This window comes from Nymphaea colorata, chromosome 1 (assembly GCF_008831285.2).
Source record: "Nymphaea colorata isolate Beijing-Zhang1983 chromosome 1, ASM883128v2, whole genome shotgun sequence".
NCBI lineage: Eukaryota > Viridiplantae > Streptophyta > Magnoliopsida > Nymphaeales > Nymphaeaceae > Nymphaea > Nymphaea colorata.
In genome coordinates, this window is record NC_045138.2 from 29,680,677 (window position 1) to 29,701,408 (window position 20,732).

At 36.5% G+C, this 20,732-nt stretch overlaps 2 protein-coding genes across 2 annotated transcripts; both read left to right on the forward strand.

Moving 5' to 3' along the window:
* The first annotated feature begins 1,540 nt into the window (after positions 1 to 1,540).
* LOC116254650 (probable tocopherol cyclase, chloroplastic) lies at positions 1,541 to 12,340 on the forward strand. Its single transcript, XM_031630183.2, has 10 exons — positions 1,541 to 2,030; positions 2,777 to 3,021; positions 3,408 to 3,487; positions 6,172 to 6,248; positions 6,746 to 6,915; positions 7,415 to 7,512; positions 8,558 to 8,665; positions 10,351 to 10,467; positions 10,879 to 11,028; positions 11,783 to 12,340. Exons 1-10 carry the CDS (start codon positions 1,807 to 1,809, stop codon positions 11,957 to 11,959), a joined length of 1,446 nt encoding a protein of 481 aa, XP_031486043.1. The 5' UTR covers positions 1,541 to 1,806; the 3' UTR covers positions 11,960 to 12,340.
* A 2,813-nt stretch (positions 12,341 to 15,153) lies between these two features.
* On the forward strand, positions 15,154 to 20,651 carry LOC116249349 (bark storage protein A-like). Its single transcript, XM_031622605.2, has 6 exons — positions 15,154 to 15,221; positions 15,327 to 15,596; positions 15,944 to 16,011; positions 16,105 to 16,260; positions 19,106 to 19,357; positions 20,295 to 20,651. Exons 2-6 carry the CDS (start codon positions 15,374 to 15,376, stop codon positions 20,634 to 20,636), a joined length of 1,041 nt encoding a protein of 346 aa, XP_031478465.1. The 5' UTR covers positions 15,154 to 15,221; positions 15,327 to 15,373; the 3' UTR covers positions 20,637 to 20,651.
* The last annotated feature ends 81 nt before the right edge of the window (positions 20,652 to 20,732 follow it).

Below are 20,732 nucleotides of genomic sequence, written 5' to 3' on the forward strand. Positions count from 1 at the left end.
TGAAACCTGATTTCCAATCCGAATCCAATTTTTAAATCCACATCCAACCTTTTAAGCCGAATTCGACAGGTTTTCAAAAATACAAGGGCATCGAATATGGGGTATTTATTTAAAATTGAATCTGATCAGATAAATATATACATCTGAATATGATCGGATGTCATTTCTTAAATCCAAGTCTGGTATGATTTCTTAATCAAATATAATACTTTTTCCATGTCCGATTCCAGAATGGTTCGGTGGATATCTGATCCAAGTTGAATATGTTGACATCTGGAGATTGATTGCAAGTGTTCGATGTCGTGACCACGCATCACGTAGCCCAAACGATGACAACATAGGAAAATGACTTTACATGCAAGCGCTAGTTGCTTGCTTGGTTTGGCTTGCAGAAAGTCCCCTTCATGATAACCACACTAAGAAAATGATAGATGGATGTAAACCTCAATCATATTCATAAAAAAAGCCAACATGTATATGCAGTGTGGTCTCCTTTATGTACATACTGGTCATGTTATATATACATCATAGCACATGATTCTGCATATATAAAAACCTAAGATCTGAAAAATCCAATTACCAACAAATTTAAAACATCTGAACATGATTAGATACATTACATTATTGGCCATAAAAAAAAAAACTGAAGTACCTAAGTATTAATAAATGTGACAGGTGAAATGAGCTGGTAAAAGTATGCATGTGACATAGGCTAGTAAGCGTCAATCAGCATTTACTGGACTTGCTTTCTTTTCCTATTAAATAGCAATATTTTACTGTTAACGACACTTGTTGAAACAAAAAAAAAAAGAGAAAGATCAAATCCAAAAAATAAACTTTGTTTTCAAGAGAACAAGCAGCGTTCTTGCGATCTCAGCAATTGCTAATTGGAAATTTAGAACATAATCTTACTGTATGAAAATTTATTGTTGCATTTATGTATTGTTGTGAGAAAAGCAAACTTTTGTGGGCCAACCTTACATGTCATGCTAGTAGTTGCAACTGCTTCTATTGCACTTAACCTTTTCTTTTATGGAATTGCCTTTGTAAATTTTGGTATTTATAGTTTACTGCCAATAAAAAAATAAACAAATCCAGATAACTTAAGCGACCAGCAACTCAACTCAGTAGTGAAAACTGCCCAAGGCTAGGCACGAGAGCCGAAGCCTGTTCCTCCTTTCCATTGTCCATAGAGTTCTAGAGCTACAGCATGAGGCAAGATCTTTTTGTGTTTCAACTTACACATATAGCTTAAGCTGAACCAAAAGACCATCCAAGGTAAATAAATTAAATTTTACTTTTAATTTGTTAATTGATATTTTTAAAATAAATGATCCACTGGTCTCCTATTAGTAAAGAGTGCTTTTATTAATACTTATGTCCTTGTTGGTTTGTATTAAAAATAAAAAGGATTAGAATAATCCGCGTTCTGAAATTTCCAGAAACAGTCGGACGTATGTAGGAATAAGAAAATTTACGGCCTCGTTTTGGTTAAAACATCACCCGCCAAAATGGGGACTTCAGTTCAGCTTCAGCGCCACCGAAATAGAAAGACTCCTCACAGTCACAGCTTCTTAGCCCACACTATCTCTTCATTTATTACCGTTCGTCTTCTCCGCTACTTCTCCCTCCACCAGAAGTACGTCCTGCCGATGATCGTGGCTTAAATTCGCCTCCCCATTTTCCCTTCCCTCGAAGCCGTCGTCGGCGCCCAATTTCCGTTCCCGTTTCTTTGTCTTGCGCTGGACGTTCCCTTCGCGCCATGCGCAGGGGAGGCGTCGGCTTTCACCGTCACTGAAGAACGCCATGGAACTTCAAGTCATCTGCATGCCGGCTGGCGTCTCGTTGCCCTGTTCCCTGCTTCCTGCTCTCCCCTTGCGCTGTCGGCGGGGAATCGGCCGTTCGTGGGCTTCTCCGCCGAGGAAAATAAGCACCGACTCTATCGCGAAGCGGCCATACTGCAGAGCGGCTGTGGAACCCGTCTACTCGCCTACGCCCTCCGATCGTCCACTTCGCACGCCTCACAGCGGGTGAGTTTTTGCACTCTCTTGATGTTGGTGGGAGTTTTTGCTTTGGCGGATGTGTTTGTGTTTTTTGTTTTGCCGTTGTTCTTTTTCTTGGCATTGTGCGACGCGTCTTTGTTAATGCTGGTTGATTGGAGTTCGGGGTTAAGAGATGAAATTGAGAAAAAAATGTAACGGGTTTCTGAACGGGTGGACTGTGGAGGATCATTGTGGGTTCGGGCGTTATTTTCTGCTGATCTTCTGTCTTCCAAGGTTCGTTTGGATTTGATTTCTGCTGCTGTTCTTCTGCGTTCCGAGGTCCGCTATAGTTGATCGATTGTGTGGCGCGAAAACTTCTCGTATTAGCAGTTCTTCCTGTGTTTTTTAGTATTTGGGGTTTTCTTTCTTGTAGTTTTGATGGTTGAAAGAACTCGTTATGTAGTCCTAATTTTGAACCAAGTTTCAGGAAGAAGTCAAAAAGCCTACCAGCTATGCCGTGTACTCCAAAATATACTCCTTATTTTACGTTGTTCCAATAAATATAATACGTGTGTTCTTTCTTTGAATTTCAAAGATTCCCGTTCAACTTAAACGTATTTGCAGTGATTCTTCTTTCATTGGTTTCATTTTGCTCTGTGGTCTATCCTCCGTTTATGATTGCTTGCTCAGCATGTTCATTGATTTCTGGACGCGCTTTTGCAAGAAGTTGATGGCATTGCATTGTAAATTTGCTGACGGCTTACTAATTAGTATATCTGGTCGTCTTAAATTAGGTACCACTTCGATGGAAGCGCACGACGATTTTTTGAGGGTTGGTACTTTAAGGTCTCCATTCCGGAGCATAAGCAGAGCTTCTGCTTTATGTACTCGATAGAGGATCCTGCTTTTAGTAGCAGGTTGGGAGTAGTAGAAAAAACCATCTATGGGCCCCGGTTTACTGGAGTTGGTGCTCAGATTCTTGGTGCGGATGAAAAGTACATTTGTCAATTCTCTGAAGAGTCAAAACATTTCTGGGCGTGTAAGTACCCTGTGAATGTGATCCGTGATTCATCTTTCATGCTATCTCTGAATGAATATATTCAATTTGTATTTCCGATCTGTATGTTCTACAGTTGCTTGTTGCAATGGTTGGGCCTCAATGAACCTTTGAAGCCATTAGTGCTGTGTTGGCTATGCTGACCACGTTTATCTAAATGACTTGGATCAGAGCATAAAATAACTCACTATGTTTCATGTCTCTTCTTATATTTGTTGACTTTTTTCTTGTGATTATGCAAAAAAATCTCAGTGGATGTCCACTTCTTTTATATCAATGATCATTTACATATGAAAATTTTAGTGTTTGTCTTGATTTTTATGTTTAACAGTTTGTGATTAATTGGTTTACACTTTACTAATTCATAGGCAGGCATGAGCTTATCTTAGGAAACACCTTTGTACCAAAGAAGGATATGCCGCCTCCAAGTGGGGAGGTTCCACCACAGGTTTATACACTCCATTTGACGCTTCACTACTTGACATATGGTGTCTGAAAGTTGTTCTGTTTTTTTTTCTATTATTGTGTTGCATCTTCTGGAATTGTTAATTATATATTCATGATGAAACAGTACTAAGGAACTTGTTATCCATTTGTAATGAATGACCTTCGGTGAAGCATGTGCATCTTTTTTCCTCATTGCATTTGGAGAAAAATTAGGGTAGAGAGAGGCTCCGTCACGTATTAGCATGAGGAAAAACTGAAAAAGATAACAGCAAACGTCCAACTTAACAAAAATAGAATGGACATTCTTCAGCAGTTCTGAGACACTGTAACTGTTATTCTTTATCATGGTAGTCTAAATCAATGTTGTAAGAAGTATATCATGGCCCATATCAATTGATAGTATCTTACAGAAATTATAAACATCTTTTACAAATCCAAAAAACAAAAACAAAAAATTTGAAAAGAAATACATTTTACATTAAAAATATATTAGCTTCAAGATTAAACCTGAAACTGCAATTTCACATTGAAATGCCTATGAATTGCTCTAAACATTGAATTTACAATAATAGAAAAATATGCTACAAACGAGATATTAGAATTAACAACTTAAATTACTCTCAATACTTGCGTGGATGTCAGATAAAATAAGCTTGAGTCATAGAGTGTATATGACTTGCTGCTTGAAGCCTTGAATAGGTAATAGTCATGAAACATTGACTTTTATTTTGGAAGGTAGGAACAAGCTCCTATACGAGAAAACCACAAAAGCCTCAGTTTTAGTTCATGAAATCAGCCTTAAATTCATTTTTTAAGTTTATATATGTAAAGATGCCTTTAATGATATACTTAATATTCAATTTTAAGGAATTTATCTACAACTTTTCTTTTTGTCACTGTTTGTTTGTTTTGAAGATGTAAGAAAAGATACAAGGGCATATCATAGTTACACAATGTTACAGCATCGCTACACCCGTGAAACTGTTGAACCTGGTTTCAGGAGTGTAAGATATTGATTGGTTTTCCTAAAAGTTAAAATACATATCCTACAATGCATTGTAATACAACACCTGTCTAAATATCATGGTGTTGTAAAGATACTCAATGAGCCTTTGCTTTTGATTTATAAACATGTTTTATGTTTTGAGGTTGATTTTCTTGTTTTAGCAGATGCATGATATACACTAGGGTGAAAAACGTGCAGTATGGATTTGAGATTTTTTCTTTGGTCTCGACTCTTTGTCAAATCCAAATTTGTTTTGTATCTAGCTGATGCGAACACCACCCTTTAGCACCCTCAATAGATTCAAATCAATTACTCTTTTCTGATTCTTCCTATTCTTATGCTTTCTGTTTTGAAATTCCAAGACTTTCTTGTGTTCGAGAATTCCTTGGGTAGAGAATATCTAGTGCACAGATAATTGCCTCGATGGAAAATGGTTGAGAGAAGAAATGCTCTGTATATTACTGTTTTGAACATACGAGTGCTGGTTACTAGACTATCATTTAGGGGAGAAATTTTAGGATAATAATGCTGTTGCATATTCTAAAGGAAAACCTAAATAAACTTGGCCTGTCACTGAAGAAACTTCTTTGTGTGATATAAGGCAATGTCACAAAAACAAGGCATTGTCATATTGGCTTTCTCATCGATGTGCCATATCAGTCAATATGAATCATTATGTATCAGCTCATATGCCTTATTTTTTTATTTTATGAATTAAAAAAATAAATTAAAATATTTTAAATTAATTAAAAAATAAAAACCTGTGTCGGCCTTGCATCATACTGGCAAGGAGCGAATACAATACTTATTGAATGATATGCTCTGATGACTGATGGTGAGTGATATTGATAAAATTGATATAAGGTCCATAGTTTGTCTTCTTTCTAACTAAGGGCAATTATATGCTTTTAAGATCTGCCATTTGAGACCACATATAATGCAACCTGGGCATGAACTTTTGACTTGATTCTGGCCTTCAAGAACTTCAGAAAGCTTCTTATAGTATCTAGGAGACACAATGCTCTATGGTCTGCAGTAAGATCTTCTCCCCTCATGTGTGCTTAAAAGGTTGACTATCTTGGTAGAGTCATGTGCTTTACCTTCTGAATATAGCTTCTGGTGTTCCTGTTGTTTGTTATGAGTTAAGAGTGGCTACAAGGTTAACTGGAGTACATCTACTTTAGCTGACACACTTCAATCAATACGCAATTCTCCCCTCATGTGTGCTTAAAAGGTTGACTATCTTGGTAGAGTCATGTGCTTTACCTTCTGAATATAGCTTCTGGTGTTCCTGTTGTTTGTTATGAGTTAAGAATGGCTACAAGGTTAACTGGAGTACATCTACTTTAGCTGACACACTTCAATCAATACGCAATTGAATGACACATAGATATATCATTTACTAAGGAAGTTTGTCTTTCCACGGAAATAACATTTTTAGTAACAGATGGAGACAAAGTCTCTCCTAACTGATCCCTTTTGTTTTTTGGTTCGTTTTGTGTTTGGCTTTCTACGTTTTTAGATACATCTGCTGGTTGTTCACAGATCATAAAGTTTTTTAACTTGTCCTTATCTTCGCTTTCATTATTACCGGGCTTCAGTATCCATATTAATCTTAGCATTTCCTGTGCCAATACTTTCTGGAAGTTCTCCTAAGCTTATAGGTTTATTCTTGATAGGAGTTTGACAGACGTGTCTCAGAGGGTTTCCAGGTTAGCCCATTCTGGCATCAAGGATTTATATGCGATGATGGAAGGCAAGTTACTTTTGTTCCATAAAATTACAAGCTGTTTGCTTTTTGTGACAGTTTATGTATAACCACCTCCTAATGGAAAAATGAAATTTGAAATGATGATATGATATGAGAAACGTCACAATTGCCCTTTTTCTTTTTGAGGGGAGTGAAAAACTTTCTTTAAAGAGAGAAAAGGTGGAGAAAGGCATCTGATGCAAGTGAAAAATGAACGATCTAGTTAAAATAATAAAGCAGTAAGGCAAGGAAGTAAGGAAAGTAGGATACTTTGCTGAATTTCAAAGTCTGATTTTTTCTGGATTCTCAAGAAGTTGTCCTGCCAATGCTGCTGGTTTTCGCAATCTTGACTGCTGCTTATGCACTTATGTATTTGTTTTACTGCTACGGTGGAATAATCTCTATAGACATTTTCAAGCATGATTCATATCTATTCATTTTTTCTATTTTATTTGTAGCATTTTCCTTTTCTAGATAGTAGCCACCTGCTTGTTTTGCAACAGGTCATCATATGTGGAGACTGTTAAGACTGCACGTTGGGCATATTCCACCCGTCCTGTGTATGGTTGGGGAGATATCACCTCAAAACAGAAAGCAGCAGCTGGTTGGCTTGCAGCATTTCCAGTATTTGAGCCCCATTGGCAGATCTGCATGGCAGGCGGTCTATCTACAGGCAATGATGTTTTATTTCCTTTGAATAAATTTCTTTACATGTTTTTGTGTGTGTGAACATGCTGCGAGTGGATTTATTTAACATCAAACAAGTTGCAGTAGCTTTAGTTGTGTACTTGTATTGTATCAAAAATACCCTAAAAAGTAAGGATGGTTTTAAACGCGTGGTTAACCTTTTCAATCAAATCTTTTGTTTTATATGTACTAAATTACTAATGACCTACAATTAGTTACATTCAAATGATTGTAGGGGTGTAATTTTTTGTGGTTCTATGAGTGCAAAGGGAACATAGTCATGGGTCATGGGATTTCTTTTCTCATGTCTATCGTATTCCTTAAATTGCTTTAGTTTCTTTTTCCTTATGATTGAGACATACATAGATCAGTCAGTATTAAAAATGGGCCTTAGCACTGATATTGGTAATTGTAACGGTTCATGAATGTGTATTATGACTCATATCGTTTTAATATGATTCTTAGGCATCAATTTTCTATGACAGGATGGATTGAATGGGATGGTGAACTGTATGAGTTTGAAAATGCACCATCATATTCTGAAAAGAATTGGGGAGATTCTTTTCCTGAAAAATGGTTTTGGGTATAGTTACTTCTTTCTTTCTGCTGTTTCCTCAATGCAGTACTGCTATTTTACTATGTTGAGGATAGGTAACATCGACTTTCTGGGTTCTTTACTTTTTTATTTAACTATTGCGCTCATATTTGTTTTTTACCTGACTTCATTGCCTCTTCTCATTTCTTGTGTATTGGCCCCAATTCTATGTACACTAATTGAACTGTGAGGATGGTGAAATTCCATTACTGTTACTACCCATTTATCTGGTAGATGACTTTGGGAGTTCGACATGGTAGCTCAAAGTTTACTTAAATCACTTTTGGGGTAAATCCAGTACCAATCACCATATTTCTTCTTTCTCATTTTAACAATGCCACATTTTCTCCTAGCAAAACGAAGATTTTTTTGTTTAACTTTCAAAGTTACGCTGTCTCCAACTATATCAGTCCAAAACCTAACACTAAAGTTAGATACCTTAAAATGTCAATTCATAACTTCTTGCATTAATTCTAATATGACAATTAGCCTGCAATCTTTAACATATTAGGAAGTGGTTTTATTTTGTGAAAATGTGTTAGAAGAAAATTCAAATGAAGCTAGAAATGCCTGGCCAGTATTGCTGAAAATAGGAATTGCTTGAGACATGTTTCAATCATATTTCACTTTTATTTTATGGAGACGCATCATACGATAGAACTAGTGTCCTCCAGTACGCACTAATTTGGGGCAATCTATGTGCTATGCATAGTATGCCACTCTTTGGTGATGGGGCAATACACTAAAATGGCACAACATCATCTATGACACTATAAGTTTTACAACATTGGTGAGAATAATCAATACTAAATGGTGGTGTACCTTACGCTTTAATTTTTTTTTTTTTGGATCTAGCATGTGTATAAATTGGCTTATATTAGATTTCATATGGATGCTTTATTGGGCAGTAGAGATGCAGATTATTTGTAGGTTTAGCTTTCTGTGCTGTATGTTTAGTGGCACATGCTTTCTCTATCCTCAAGTAACTTTCTCTGTCTTTCAAAATGAATTACTGCTTAATGGCCTGTTTCAGGTTCAATGTAATGTCTTCCAAGGTGCACCTGGGGAAGTTGCATTGACTATAGGTGGTGGAAAAAGGAAGATAATTGGTCTCGCAAGCACATCCGAGAATGTGGCTTTGGTTTGTCAAATTGAGTTGGACTTTTCTTTGTATTACTTTAGAATTTGGTGATACTTCTTCACTTTGTGACTTCTTAAGTTGTTTGGCACACTTATCAGCTATCCTGGAAAGTAATTTGCCTCCTGTCTGTTAAGCTACAGTAATCACAATAAAACAAAAAGATTATGTGAAAACCAGGCAGCTGAAACTCTCTAATCTCTAGAGTCATCCATTTGAAGATTACAAACATGTATTCACCGGTAGCAAGTTACAGACATGTATTTACCTTTCTCTCTCTCTCTCTCTCTCTCTCTCTGGGGTGGAGAGTGTGAAAGGGTTGTAGTGGTGGGATGAGGTGGGAGGCCACTGTAACTTAGAAAACTGAGACGTGTCCCACCCAAAGCTTCTTTTGGGGTGAGCGTTGGAGTTGGTAATGAATAAAGAGGAAAAAGGCGGAAGGCTTTTATGATATAGTGACTGACAGCCAGGGTCTTTCGCAACCTGATGGCAAGAATTTTGTTCTCAACGAGTATGGTTTGAAAATTACTGTCTTGTTGTTTGTCCACTTGAAACCCAAAAGTGAAATGTAGTAGATTCAGCTGATTGTTCTTTCACGGAAAAATCTGTGTCTATCATGTTCTAGTCATCGTAACACCTTCTATGAATAAATGGAGTATCTTCATACAAGTATAACAGTGAGGTACTTTAGTTTTACTAGCATGGCATGGTATTCGTGGTATGCCAAGTGGCTTAACTTCATCTATGCACCGATCCAAAGTCATCTTCAGGTGTAATGAATTTACTTAATTGCATTAAGGCAATAATGAACATTGAACTATAAGATTGCATGCTTCATATTCTGTTGCATGTCGAGCTGGATAGGCTACTAAGGATTTGTATGTCAGAAGTTTATCTTATGGAGAAGAAATAGAAAAAGTTGACTTGGAGCTGGATCTGGCATTAATGCTGAGCTGTTAGGCCTACCACCAATTCATGATGTCTTCACTGTCTTCGCAAATCACTTATGCTCTGTTCTGTATGGGGAAGTAATAATAACTTGTCATCCATATGGATTAATTCTCCTCTTTGTACCAAGAACAGAGTAAAAATGGATAAACATGTCATCCAGAGGCCCTAATGATTGAAATGAAGTTTGTTTTTAACGAAATCAAAGGCTAGTTTTTTTTATAGAGCATTATTGTACATTGGTGTTTGAAAAAAAAAAAAAACACCGGTCATAGACCATTCACAGCTAGAAAGGTTGTGTTAGATGTCATATGAGGATATTCTTGTTACCGTCATACTTCCGAGTTCTTTAAACCCATAGTGATTTTTGCCACAATGTCCTGCAATATTTTTTTAATAGCTCATTTATGAAAGCTGGTCCAGAGTTCCTAGTAGATAAAGGAGTTAACAGGGGATGATAAGATTAATCATCTTCCTTGTGCTTACCAAGCTCTTTCCCTTCTGCTCACTTTTGTTTAGACACACAATTTCCTTATTTGTAATGGCTTTACATTGATTTTATAACTTTTTTGTTTGATGTTCTGCTGTTGAGTGTTGAACATTATTCAAAGTTTAGGCAATAGAGGTGCCATTCTGCAAGTAAATTTGATTGTAGTTGATTTCCTATATGCAAAAATAATTATATGTATCATTTCTGGTGCATTATGTTTCATATGTAATGTTTAATTCCTTTCTTGTAGATTGGAGTTCACTACAATGGGACATTTTATGAATTTGTACCATGGACTGGTTGTGTTTCATGGGAGGTCGCCCCATGGGGTTATTGGCACTTTTCTGGTGAAACTGAAAAGTATAAAGTGAGTTTTCCTTTTCTCTTCACCCTTTCAGAAAGGAAGCTTCAACTCTTGGAGGTGTAGAATGCCTACTATGTTTGTGTTTGTGTTTCACAAACTAATAGAAGTTTTCGGTTGTGTCTTCATCAGAGATAATGATGTTTATACCTAAAAGATGGTGCCATGTACAGTTGCAATTGCTGTTTAAGTAATAATACTCAAGTCCTTTCAAGTACCTTAATCTATGGAACTTGACACCCTTATTTTGATCACACAGGAATTAATAGTTAGTGTCAGGGTTTGGGTGTTGTTCACTTAAGTCAAGCCTATTCATTATTTTGCTATTTTATTCTTGTCTGCTCCATGTTTTTTTATTTGCAACTTCTATTTTTTGTAAATTATGCTACTCTTTTCTGAAATACTAGTGTTGAGTAGGTTGAATTAGAGGGAACCACGAAGGTACCTGGTACCGTTCTGAGGGCACCGACGATAGAGGCTGGGCTTATACCGTACTGCAAAGACACTTGCTTAGGAGATATAAGGTTACGGTTGTGGGAAAAGACATACAATGGGACTGAGGGAAAGGTATCCACTTTAATTCATGGTTTGATTGAGTTGTTCAACTGTATATTTGATTCTTTTCACATGGTTCTTGGCGGCCATATTTTTCTGTGAGTTGATTGATTAGTTGCTTAGTTGCATTATTTGATCGACTAGTGAGGCTTTTCTCAGTATTAGTGGGATTTTTCTTTCTCCAGAATATATTGGGAGCTCAAGAAATTAAAAAGTGAGAAACTTTAAGAATTATGAGTACTATATATTTTCTTAAATAACATGAAAATTCAAAGTGATGTATTAAAATGCTCAAAGAAACAAAGAAAAGTTGAGAATATTATAAAATTATTTCTTTTTAACTTGCCAAATATAGCAAGTTTCTAAAAATAATGAATGGTGATGTTTTCAAAATACCATGACAAATTCCAATTTTTTCACTTTGTTCTTTTCTTCTAGCATTATTGTCATAATATATTGAAAATATCACCAATTTTTCTGATTAAGAACCGCCTTGTGGTTCATGTTCTAAAATTACTTTTCAAACACCACACGTGGTCACCGCCGAAAATTTGTTAGGACTTGCTTCCATTTGTTTTAATGCAAATCATTCATGTTCATGCAAGCACAATTTTAAAAAAAAGAAAAGAAAATGTGCTTTACATGCCTTTACTAAAAGCCATATTTGAACCATACTGTCTTTATTACTCAAGTCACTAGTTGGTCATGTTGACTTCATCTTTTATTTTTATTATTTATTTATTTCTTAATGCTTCTTATAATGCAGGTCATACTTGATGTTACAAGCGATATGGCTGCAATGGAGGTAGGTGGTGGACCATGGTACACCACCTGGAAGGGCACAAGCTCTTCTCCTGAGCTTATCAAGCAAATGCTTAGATTGCCAGTTGATGTGGAGGGGTTCTTTGATCTGGTTCCAATTCTGAAACCCCCTGGTATTTAATTTTGCCAAAATTGTTTTTTGCACCTTTACTGCAGATTGTGCTTCAGTAATTAGACTGGGCAAATCTCAATAGCTAGGCACCTCTCCACGAGTAAAAACATATATGGAAATTCCTTCTCTCAGATCCATACCATTGTTTGTCATACATCTAGATGCCACGAAGCTGGAACTAATATTTCATGGTCAGACATCCACCAAAAATTACCCAATGTGCATGTGATTGGTTTCTGGCATATCTTCAAAAGTTCTGGCATCGTTTACTTTAGAAGCAGGTTTCAAAGAGGAGATATTGTCCTAGAAGAAGACGATAAGTATTGAAACAACCCTTGTACAAATGACATAATTGTATGCTGGAATAAATGCTTTGGATCTGTTATTGCATAGTGTTCTTTTGGTGTGTCTATGAGACCGCTTGCTAATGATTCATTGATTACAATTGCTGGAGATGCTTGCCTTTTGCCGGTTGTTTTCAGAATGAAAGAAGCTGCAGATTTTTTATTAAAAATTATTGGAATATGTAATCGGCTTGCATTGTGATCTTAATTTCAGAACGATTTAGGTAATGAAGGTCAGACATCAGCTTAGTGGTCCCATCCTCCAGCCTGGTTTGGAGCATGATCGGAAAATATGTCCTCGCCTTGTAAACAGCGAGGTTTTTCTTGAGTATAATAGCTTGAAAGAACGAGAAAAATATGATATTTTAAAGAAAAAAATAAAAAAACTTAAAAACTAAGAGAAAATAAGATAAACGAGAAAATAATAACAAAAATAAAAAAAAACAAGTAAGCAACATATAAAAATTTAAAAATAAAACCAAGCAGCTTGGCATTAAAAAGCACGAAGAAAAACTTAAAATAAAAAGTGGGTTTTTCATTTTGGTGTATAAAAACGGTATTTTTTTAAAATTTTACACGACTTATTTCTCGCGTTTTAGACACTTCTTTTACTAAACATGTTTTTTATGACTACTTTCGAACTTTCTCTGAACTTATGACCACAATGTGACGAACTCCCAGGTCCACATCTCCGAACTTCTCTTTCTAGTGAATAATTGTTCGTTGCACTTTCTTTGTTGTCAATTTGACGTAGTCCTGCTCACACCAATCCTCATGGGTCTGAACCTGTAGTTAATAATTTGGTTGGGTCTGCAAATTTTCAATTATAGGAATGCAGAAACCATGTGGTCATGTAGAACCAAGTCTGGTTTTTCTAATCTTGCTATCACTTGGTTATCCTAGTCGTAAGTTAAGTTGCCTCTTGATCTATCCATTTATAATGTTAGGCCTAGATCTTAAGATTCCAAACCCACCTGGCTCGGTCATTGATAGGAACTGGTTGTCACCTCTTCGTAATATAATGCTCCTTCTGATCGGAAATGCTGAAGTTGTTCACATGCTCTGTTTAGTCATGCATTCCAATTTTATCAGATGTCTCCGAAGAGAACGGTCTAGGCCTCTGTATCGTTCCAATTTTATCAGATGTCTCGGTTCGGACCTCAATTTTGCCGGAGCTTTTGCATTCATTACCATGAGATCCTATATGACGCGGAACGATCATTTTGAGCACGACCGAAGCTCGGTGTGAGCGAAGCCACCTAAAGCTTATCCAAATCCTAAAGCTTATCCAAATCAAGTATAGTAGTTTGGGATTTCGTTTCTGTGGAACTTAATGCTGTTATAGCTACAATGGCGATCTCAATGGGACCGATAGGGAGAAGCCCATGTTGTTTTACAGATCACAAGAAAATTGAAAAGACATTACATATGCAAGCAAACATGGAAAAAAAGAAAAACAGTTTTCATTACAAGAAATTAATAAGAAAATTGTGTAAGGGCGAACTTACAGAAGGTAGTAGAAAAGAAATAGAGAAAATTCTAAGATCACGCCTATTCTATATCGTTAAAAGCACACTCCAAGTCTTTTTAATCTTTGTGCTTTTCAAAAAATTAATCGGTGATGTCTTGTAACGTTTATGATATGAGTGCACCCATATGCTCGAGTCTGGAGGCAAAAGACGTGATCCAGAAAACTCATCTTTTTCCCTTTTTCGCTTACAAAACCAATCATGGATATGATGTCACGCAGATTCAACAACGAAGTCATATTTTCTATCGAGGAGATTTTGTGAGCATTTAAAACAATAGATTGGTTTCTATCTGTTTACAAAACTTTCTTATCCTGTTAAACTTGATTTCTATTAGGATTACATGGGTTGTTTAATACATTAGAAGTCGGTTTGAAGCAAATTTAGTTTAGTACAAAAGAAAATGACAAGACATTCAAACCAGATCTGACACATTTGCTCTGAATACTGTCAGATTTGGATCTGAGCAGCAAAATACATTAGAAGTCACGTTGGGATCAAGTCTAGTACAACAGAAAATATCAAGACCCTCAAACAATATCTGACTGATCATTTGCTACTCAAGTTTCCATACTGATTCTGGAGCTTTCAGACATAACATGGATGACATGGTTTTACTCTCTTTTATATATATATATATATATATATATATATATATATATATATATAGAGAGAGAGAGAGAGAGAAGAAAATTGAATAGGGACTTTGACTAGAGTCATTTAGTCATCTAATAAAAAAAACAAAGAAAAAATGTAATGGTTATTTTCGTTATCTAATACTTATTTTTATTTATTTTTTTATGTTTTTCTTTCAACCATCCAAGGTTATCATTCACTCATTCTAATATATATATATATAAAGTGTGAAAACAGTTAAGGCAGCAGGAGGTATGACAAATCCAGCAGTGCGGTACATCGTTTTGATGGTGGTTGGGTGAATCTCTTCGTGGGGAGCAGACAAGGGAAACGATGGACTGCAATTCTAGATTGTAGCAGAGTGATGCCAAACCATTAAAATATGTATCCACCTCTACAGCAACAGCAGCGGTTCATCAATGCATTATACACCTACCCATGATGGAAGCCCATCAGCAAATCCTGTTCCGTCTTCTGAAGTGCATCCAACTTCTTAAAATATAATGCACTATCTTTGCAACTTGCAAACCTTTCGGTTTCACAAAAAGTTAGAAAACTTTTTATTTCTCGTCTGCCTTCTTCACTTCTAGCACGAATCATGCTGAAAGCGTGGCTTTTGAATATCTTCCAACTCGTGAAGTCAGCGCACCAGTGAATTGTAGGGTTTTCGGTTGGCTTCTCGAATCTCTGACAACCTTCTTTTACTTTCTAAGGGGCAGAAGAATTATGAACAGATTTAAATGCCCACAGATTCATCCGTTGGTGATGTTCAACTCTGTTTTTCATAATAAGTAATCAAATCTCAACTTTCTAGCATTGACTTGACTTCTCTATATTTAGCCAATCATTCTTCTGGACTTTTATCAGTATCTCTAGCTTTGAAGGCCCCTTGCTGAAGAGGAGGAGTGACTGCAATGGAGCTTCTGAAAGCCATCTTCATGGTTTTACTGGCCTTATGGAGAAATACCGATGTCCCAGAAGGGATGGCTTCCAGGAAAACACTGAAACTGATCAGTAAGATCAATAGCGATGGTCCTTACATTGGCTTGGTGGTGCCCAACCCTTTCGAGATGGACCCTCTTCTGCAATCTCCTAGTTTCAAGAAGGATGCAACTACTCCACATTTTGATTTCTCAGGTAAATCCACATTCTGCTCTCATGGTAGCTTCCTCTTTGTCTGCATTGAAGTTGCAAAGTTGCAGGTTAACTGAGAATGAGCCTTTACCTTTTCTTCCAATTTTGATTCTCAATCATGTTCTTGATCTTTCAAGTATAAAATTAGTCTGTTGAAGGCAGCAAACTGTTTCGGATCATCTCTTCCCCTTCTCTTTATTACCCATCTCAAAACAAAACAGCAAAGTTGTAGTCAAAATGGTGCACTTTTTGCTTGTGAGAAAATTACTGAGTTGCCTAAATTTTGGGTATAATGAACACGATTCCAACAGACAGAACTCTGTCAAACATTTGGTGTTTTGATTTTGCAGGGAGAAGGTTCAGATTTGGCAAGATTGGAAAGAAGAAAGTCATTGTAGTTATGACAGGATTAAGCATGGTAATGTGTTTCTGCACCTTTCAGTGTGTGATCTGCAATACGCTACCATGGCGCCATATGATTTCCTGGTTTCTCTTTTTATTGTTTCGATAGCTTAATGCAGGCATAACAACACAGTTGCTATTAAGTTTATTTAGAGTTGAAGGAGTTGTGCATTTTGGGGTAGCAGGCAATGCCAATCCCAGCCTTCAAATTGGAGATGTGACCATTCCTCAGTTTTGGGCTCACACTGGTCTCTGGAACTGGCAGGTATTACTTTGTTTTTGATATTCTTGTATAAAATTTTACGAAAAACATGCTCAGATTTTGCTTGACTAACAAAAACACACTCCAATTTTGATTTACTTTATTTAACCACACATTTTATACCTAAACTTAAGTATGTTTTTGTTGTATCACTATATATATATATATATATATATATATATATATATATATATATATATATATATATATATATATATATATATATATATATATATATATTATTAGGGTTATTGAAATCCTATGGCCATCAATCCATCTAGATATATATATATATATATATATATATATATATATATCTATCTATTATTAGGGTTATTGAAATCCTATGGCCATCAATCCATCTAGATATTCTTATAGGAAAGCTGATCGCGAGAGGATTTCAGCTCACAATCACAAGTAGTGAACTTAACTTTTTATAGTAATTCAGCGACATGTGATACCAATCAGCTGGAATTAGGAAGCCATGACCACCCGTTTAACAACTGTTAGGTAAAAGTTGTTTCATTTTCTTTTTTGGATTAAGTATTTTAGCTCTTACATAGGGATGACAATATATCCAATTTAGATCTGACATTAGGCCGAGCTGTTATGAACAAATCAGATACATAAATAATTTAGTATCTGATTAAGAAATCAGATGAGATTCGAATTTAAGAAATGACATCTGATCGGATTCATATATAGATAAATATCTGACTGGATTCGGATTGGATTTAGTTATAAATTACAAATATCTTATATCCAATACTCTTACATTTTTTAAAATCTGCCAGATGCCATTCAAAATTTGGATTCCAATTTGAATGTGAATGTAAAAACTGAATTCTGATCAGATTGAGATTGTGAAATTTAATGTCAAATTCAGATGTGACTTTTCTTTGTTGGTATTTGAATCGGAATTCATATATGAACATGTGAATATTAAAAAAAATGGATATTAAGAGTATATCTGATTCAAATGCAATGAGTTGACGTCCCTAATCTTACAATCATTCGGATCTGATATTACAAACCCGAATGCTTGGTGGGGGACAATCGAATATTTGGGTATGCTTGAAGCCCACTGGATTATTTATGAGTGAGTGAATTCTTACATAATAATTACTGATATTGTGGTAAGGAACATGACAACGTTGATTTTCTTTCCTTCCTCATCAAAATTATAGCTGCTGATAATGTTCCCATTTCACCTTAGCAGTTCCAAAATGATAGTTGTTGCTGCTGCTCACAACGCCTTCCCTAATAATGGCAGAATTATAGTTTTTTATTTTTGTTTTGATTTATTTCACTTTTCCTTTCATGGTGTGAAACTCTTGACCATCAAAATCCTACCCCAAGCTTCATATCAGGAACAATCACACTTGGTTTTTTGTTTTTTCTCTTCATGATGCAAGGACAGTTATACTCGACGTTATCTGGTAAGGTCATTCTTTTGCAGTTTTACTTGTTACAGTTTTACTGGATTTAACATCCAATTTTAGAAGGCTTAGCGGCTTCTTTATATCCCGTCCCCAACCTGGTTGTCCTTGAAAATACACCTTTCTGCCCAAGAGTTTTCCATTTGAATAATTCTCAGCCCGAACCATGGAAGATCGTATTTGCATATGAGCTCTGATTAATTTAATTGATAAAACTGGAAAGCCCGTCTTTTTAAAATCGCCACTGTTGGGGGATGTCCATCACTACCGTCAAAAACGGTCCCACAAAAACTGATAGCAATTTCAAAATACCTTTTTGTTTTTGTAGTTATTGGACCTTCATGTGCTAGAGCAATAAAGAATATGTTGGTTGTTAGTTCTTTTCTAGATGAATGGTTTGAGGGGAAGAAAAAAAGAGAAAAGGGATGGTATTTTAATAATCTAGCGTTGATTGACAACTTTTTGTTATTGTTTTTGTCTCAATAGTTCATCTTGTAAGGATCAATGGTCAGGATTCATATACCATGAGATATTGGTAAGTACCAGACCCTTAAGTGATAGATCCATGAGAAATCAACTTAAATTTAAATTGTAACGTCTTGGCTATTTTCCCAATAGGTTTGGGCCCTTCCACAAATCTCAACAAATCTCAACCTGTCACACTAACAGTTTCAGTTTCAACTCCAAAAAAGACGAATTCAATCAGTGAACAATTATAGTGAACAATTATGCAACTCCTTTATAAATCATTGAAGATTTTTCATAATCTTAAATACAAAACTAAACTTTTCAAAGTGGACCTTTATACCGGTCTTTCCAAGATTGATAGTTAAAAACAAAGATAAAGAGAAAAATGTGTGTGTGTGTGTGTGTGCGAGAGAGGAGTTTGAACATTCTTCCCTCAAAGTTTAAGAGACTGCGGGAATGAAACACACAGAACAGTGTTCCACGAGTTTCAAATTGATCAATTCATCAATTCCAGCATTCCACCCATATAGGCATGCACACTTTCCCGGTCCGTGCATGCAAACACAGACTGAGAACGCGGTGCACTAGAGAATGCTGTTATTAGACACCCTCTTGGCTCTCCTGCCCCAGCACTTTTTACTCAAGCTAGTCTGTGATGAGCGTCCTGGTTCGTCGGCCACACGTCTTATGGTGGTTGCATCTTGGTCCTCCTATTCTCTCCCAATTCTTGCCGTCTTATTATGAAATATTAACATAAAGATGATCTTTGTTAGTAATTTGAGTTACTGCAAGTTTTTCACACCCATGAAACGCCGCCGAAAGAACTATTTTATACATATGAATGGCTGCATGTGTATATGTGTGTGTGTGTGTGTGTGTGTGTGTTATAAGTGTGCATGTTTGTTCTAATGGTGTTTACTGATGACAATGGGAGGGAACAGAGGTTCGGGGATGGACCTGATGACCAACTGCCCCTTGAATCAAATGGTGACTATACAAGGGCATTCGGACACCTGCACTTTGCAGATTTTAGCAACAACACTGAGAACGAAGGGCCACCCAACAATCTGCTCAACAGTGTGTGGTACCAACCAGAGGAGGTGTTCCCCATTGATGGAACCCCTGAAGTCAGGCAGCACGCTTTCTGGATCCCTGTTAACAGACACTACTTTGATGTCTCGAAGAAACTGAAGGCAAGTAACTTGAATCCCTTCTGTACATAAATTTCATGTTCAGAGGCGCATCTAGAAAATGAATGATTAATTTTCTTTAGAAAAAGGAAAAATGGTTCCCAAGATATGCATTTTTTGTTAACCATGAAACTGTTTGAGTGCATCTGAACAGTTTCTGAAACTTACTATTGTGACCATTGGTGAAGATTTAGTTGTCATATTAAGGGCGTTTCTGAGTCTCCATTAAAATCCGTCTGAGAGAGGCTATCTCAGACTGCCAGACATCGTCTTTCCAGTTGTTTTCATAGAGGTGACACTGTTTTCACTGGTATTTGGCAATAGAATGAAGAAGACTGCGTACATTTATTTTGTCCTTAAGTGCATTCGTTCAAACACGCCATAAAAATATCAGCAACAACAGTGTTTTTATGGAATATATATATTTACACCCTCAAGTTCATGTCTGTCCGCGACTCTGCATGTCCCCACCATACACAAACACATCCTGAGTGACAATGGCTTGTCACCATATGCAGCTGTTTTGATGCAGTGGAAAAGAGGACTCCCTCCTCTAATCCACGATCAAACACCAAACTAATCTAGGGTTAAATGAAAGAGATGCAAAAGGGAACGGAAAATGGAAACAGAATGCAAAATAACCATTAGGGTTTTTCATTAACTCCAAAAACTGATTGCAAATGAAGACTAAATGCTCTTAAATAGAGTCAAGACGGACTTGTGGATTTGGAACCAGACCAAACAGCAATAAATAAAACTTAAGAATTTATAATTAGACTCAAATGAAATAAACTAACAAATAAACCCACTTTGCGATTGATTTTTTTTTTTTTTCATGATATGCTCCTGCATCGAGTTTCCTACCATCATTGTTGCCACTAGACAGTGCCAAGTGAACCTGTATCTAAATCTAGAATGGGTTGTTTATGTTTGATTGTAGGATGTCAAACTGGAAAGATGTCTGAACTCAACTTCCTGCTTACCGAGGCAGCCGGTCACGACAACAGTGGGCAGGGGCACTAGTGCCAACATGTTTGTTGACAACGCCGCCTATAGGGCCTTCCTCTACTCCAAATTCGACATAACGCCAATAGACATGGAGAGTGCAGCAGTTGGACTGGTCTGCCTGCAGCAGAGGATTCCGTTCATTGCTTTGAGATCCCTTTCAGACTTGGCTGGTGGCGGTTCTTCTGTTACAAATGAAGCTTCGATGTTTGCATTTCTGGCTGCTCAAAATGCCGTGCAAGCTGCAGTTAGATTCATCCAACTGTTACCTGCTTGACTCGTTCATGTTCCTTCACTTTCCAAAAGTATACAAGAACGAAGTCTCTGGTCTGATCTATTGGAACTCAGTTTCTTGAAGGATATCTTTTATAAT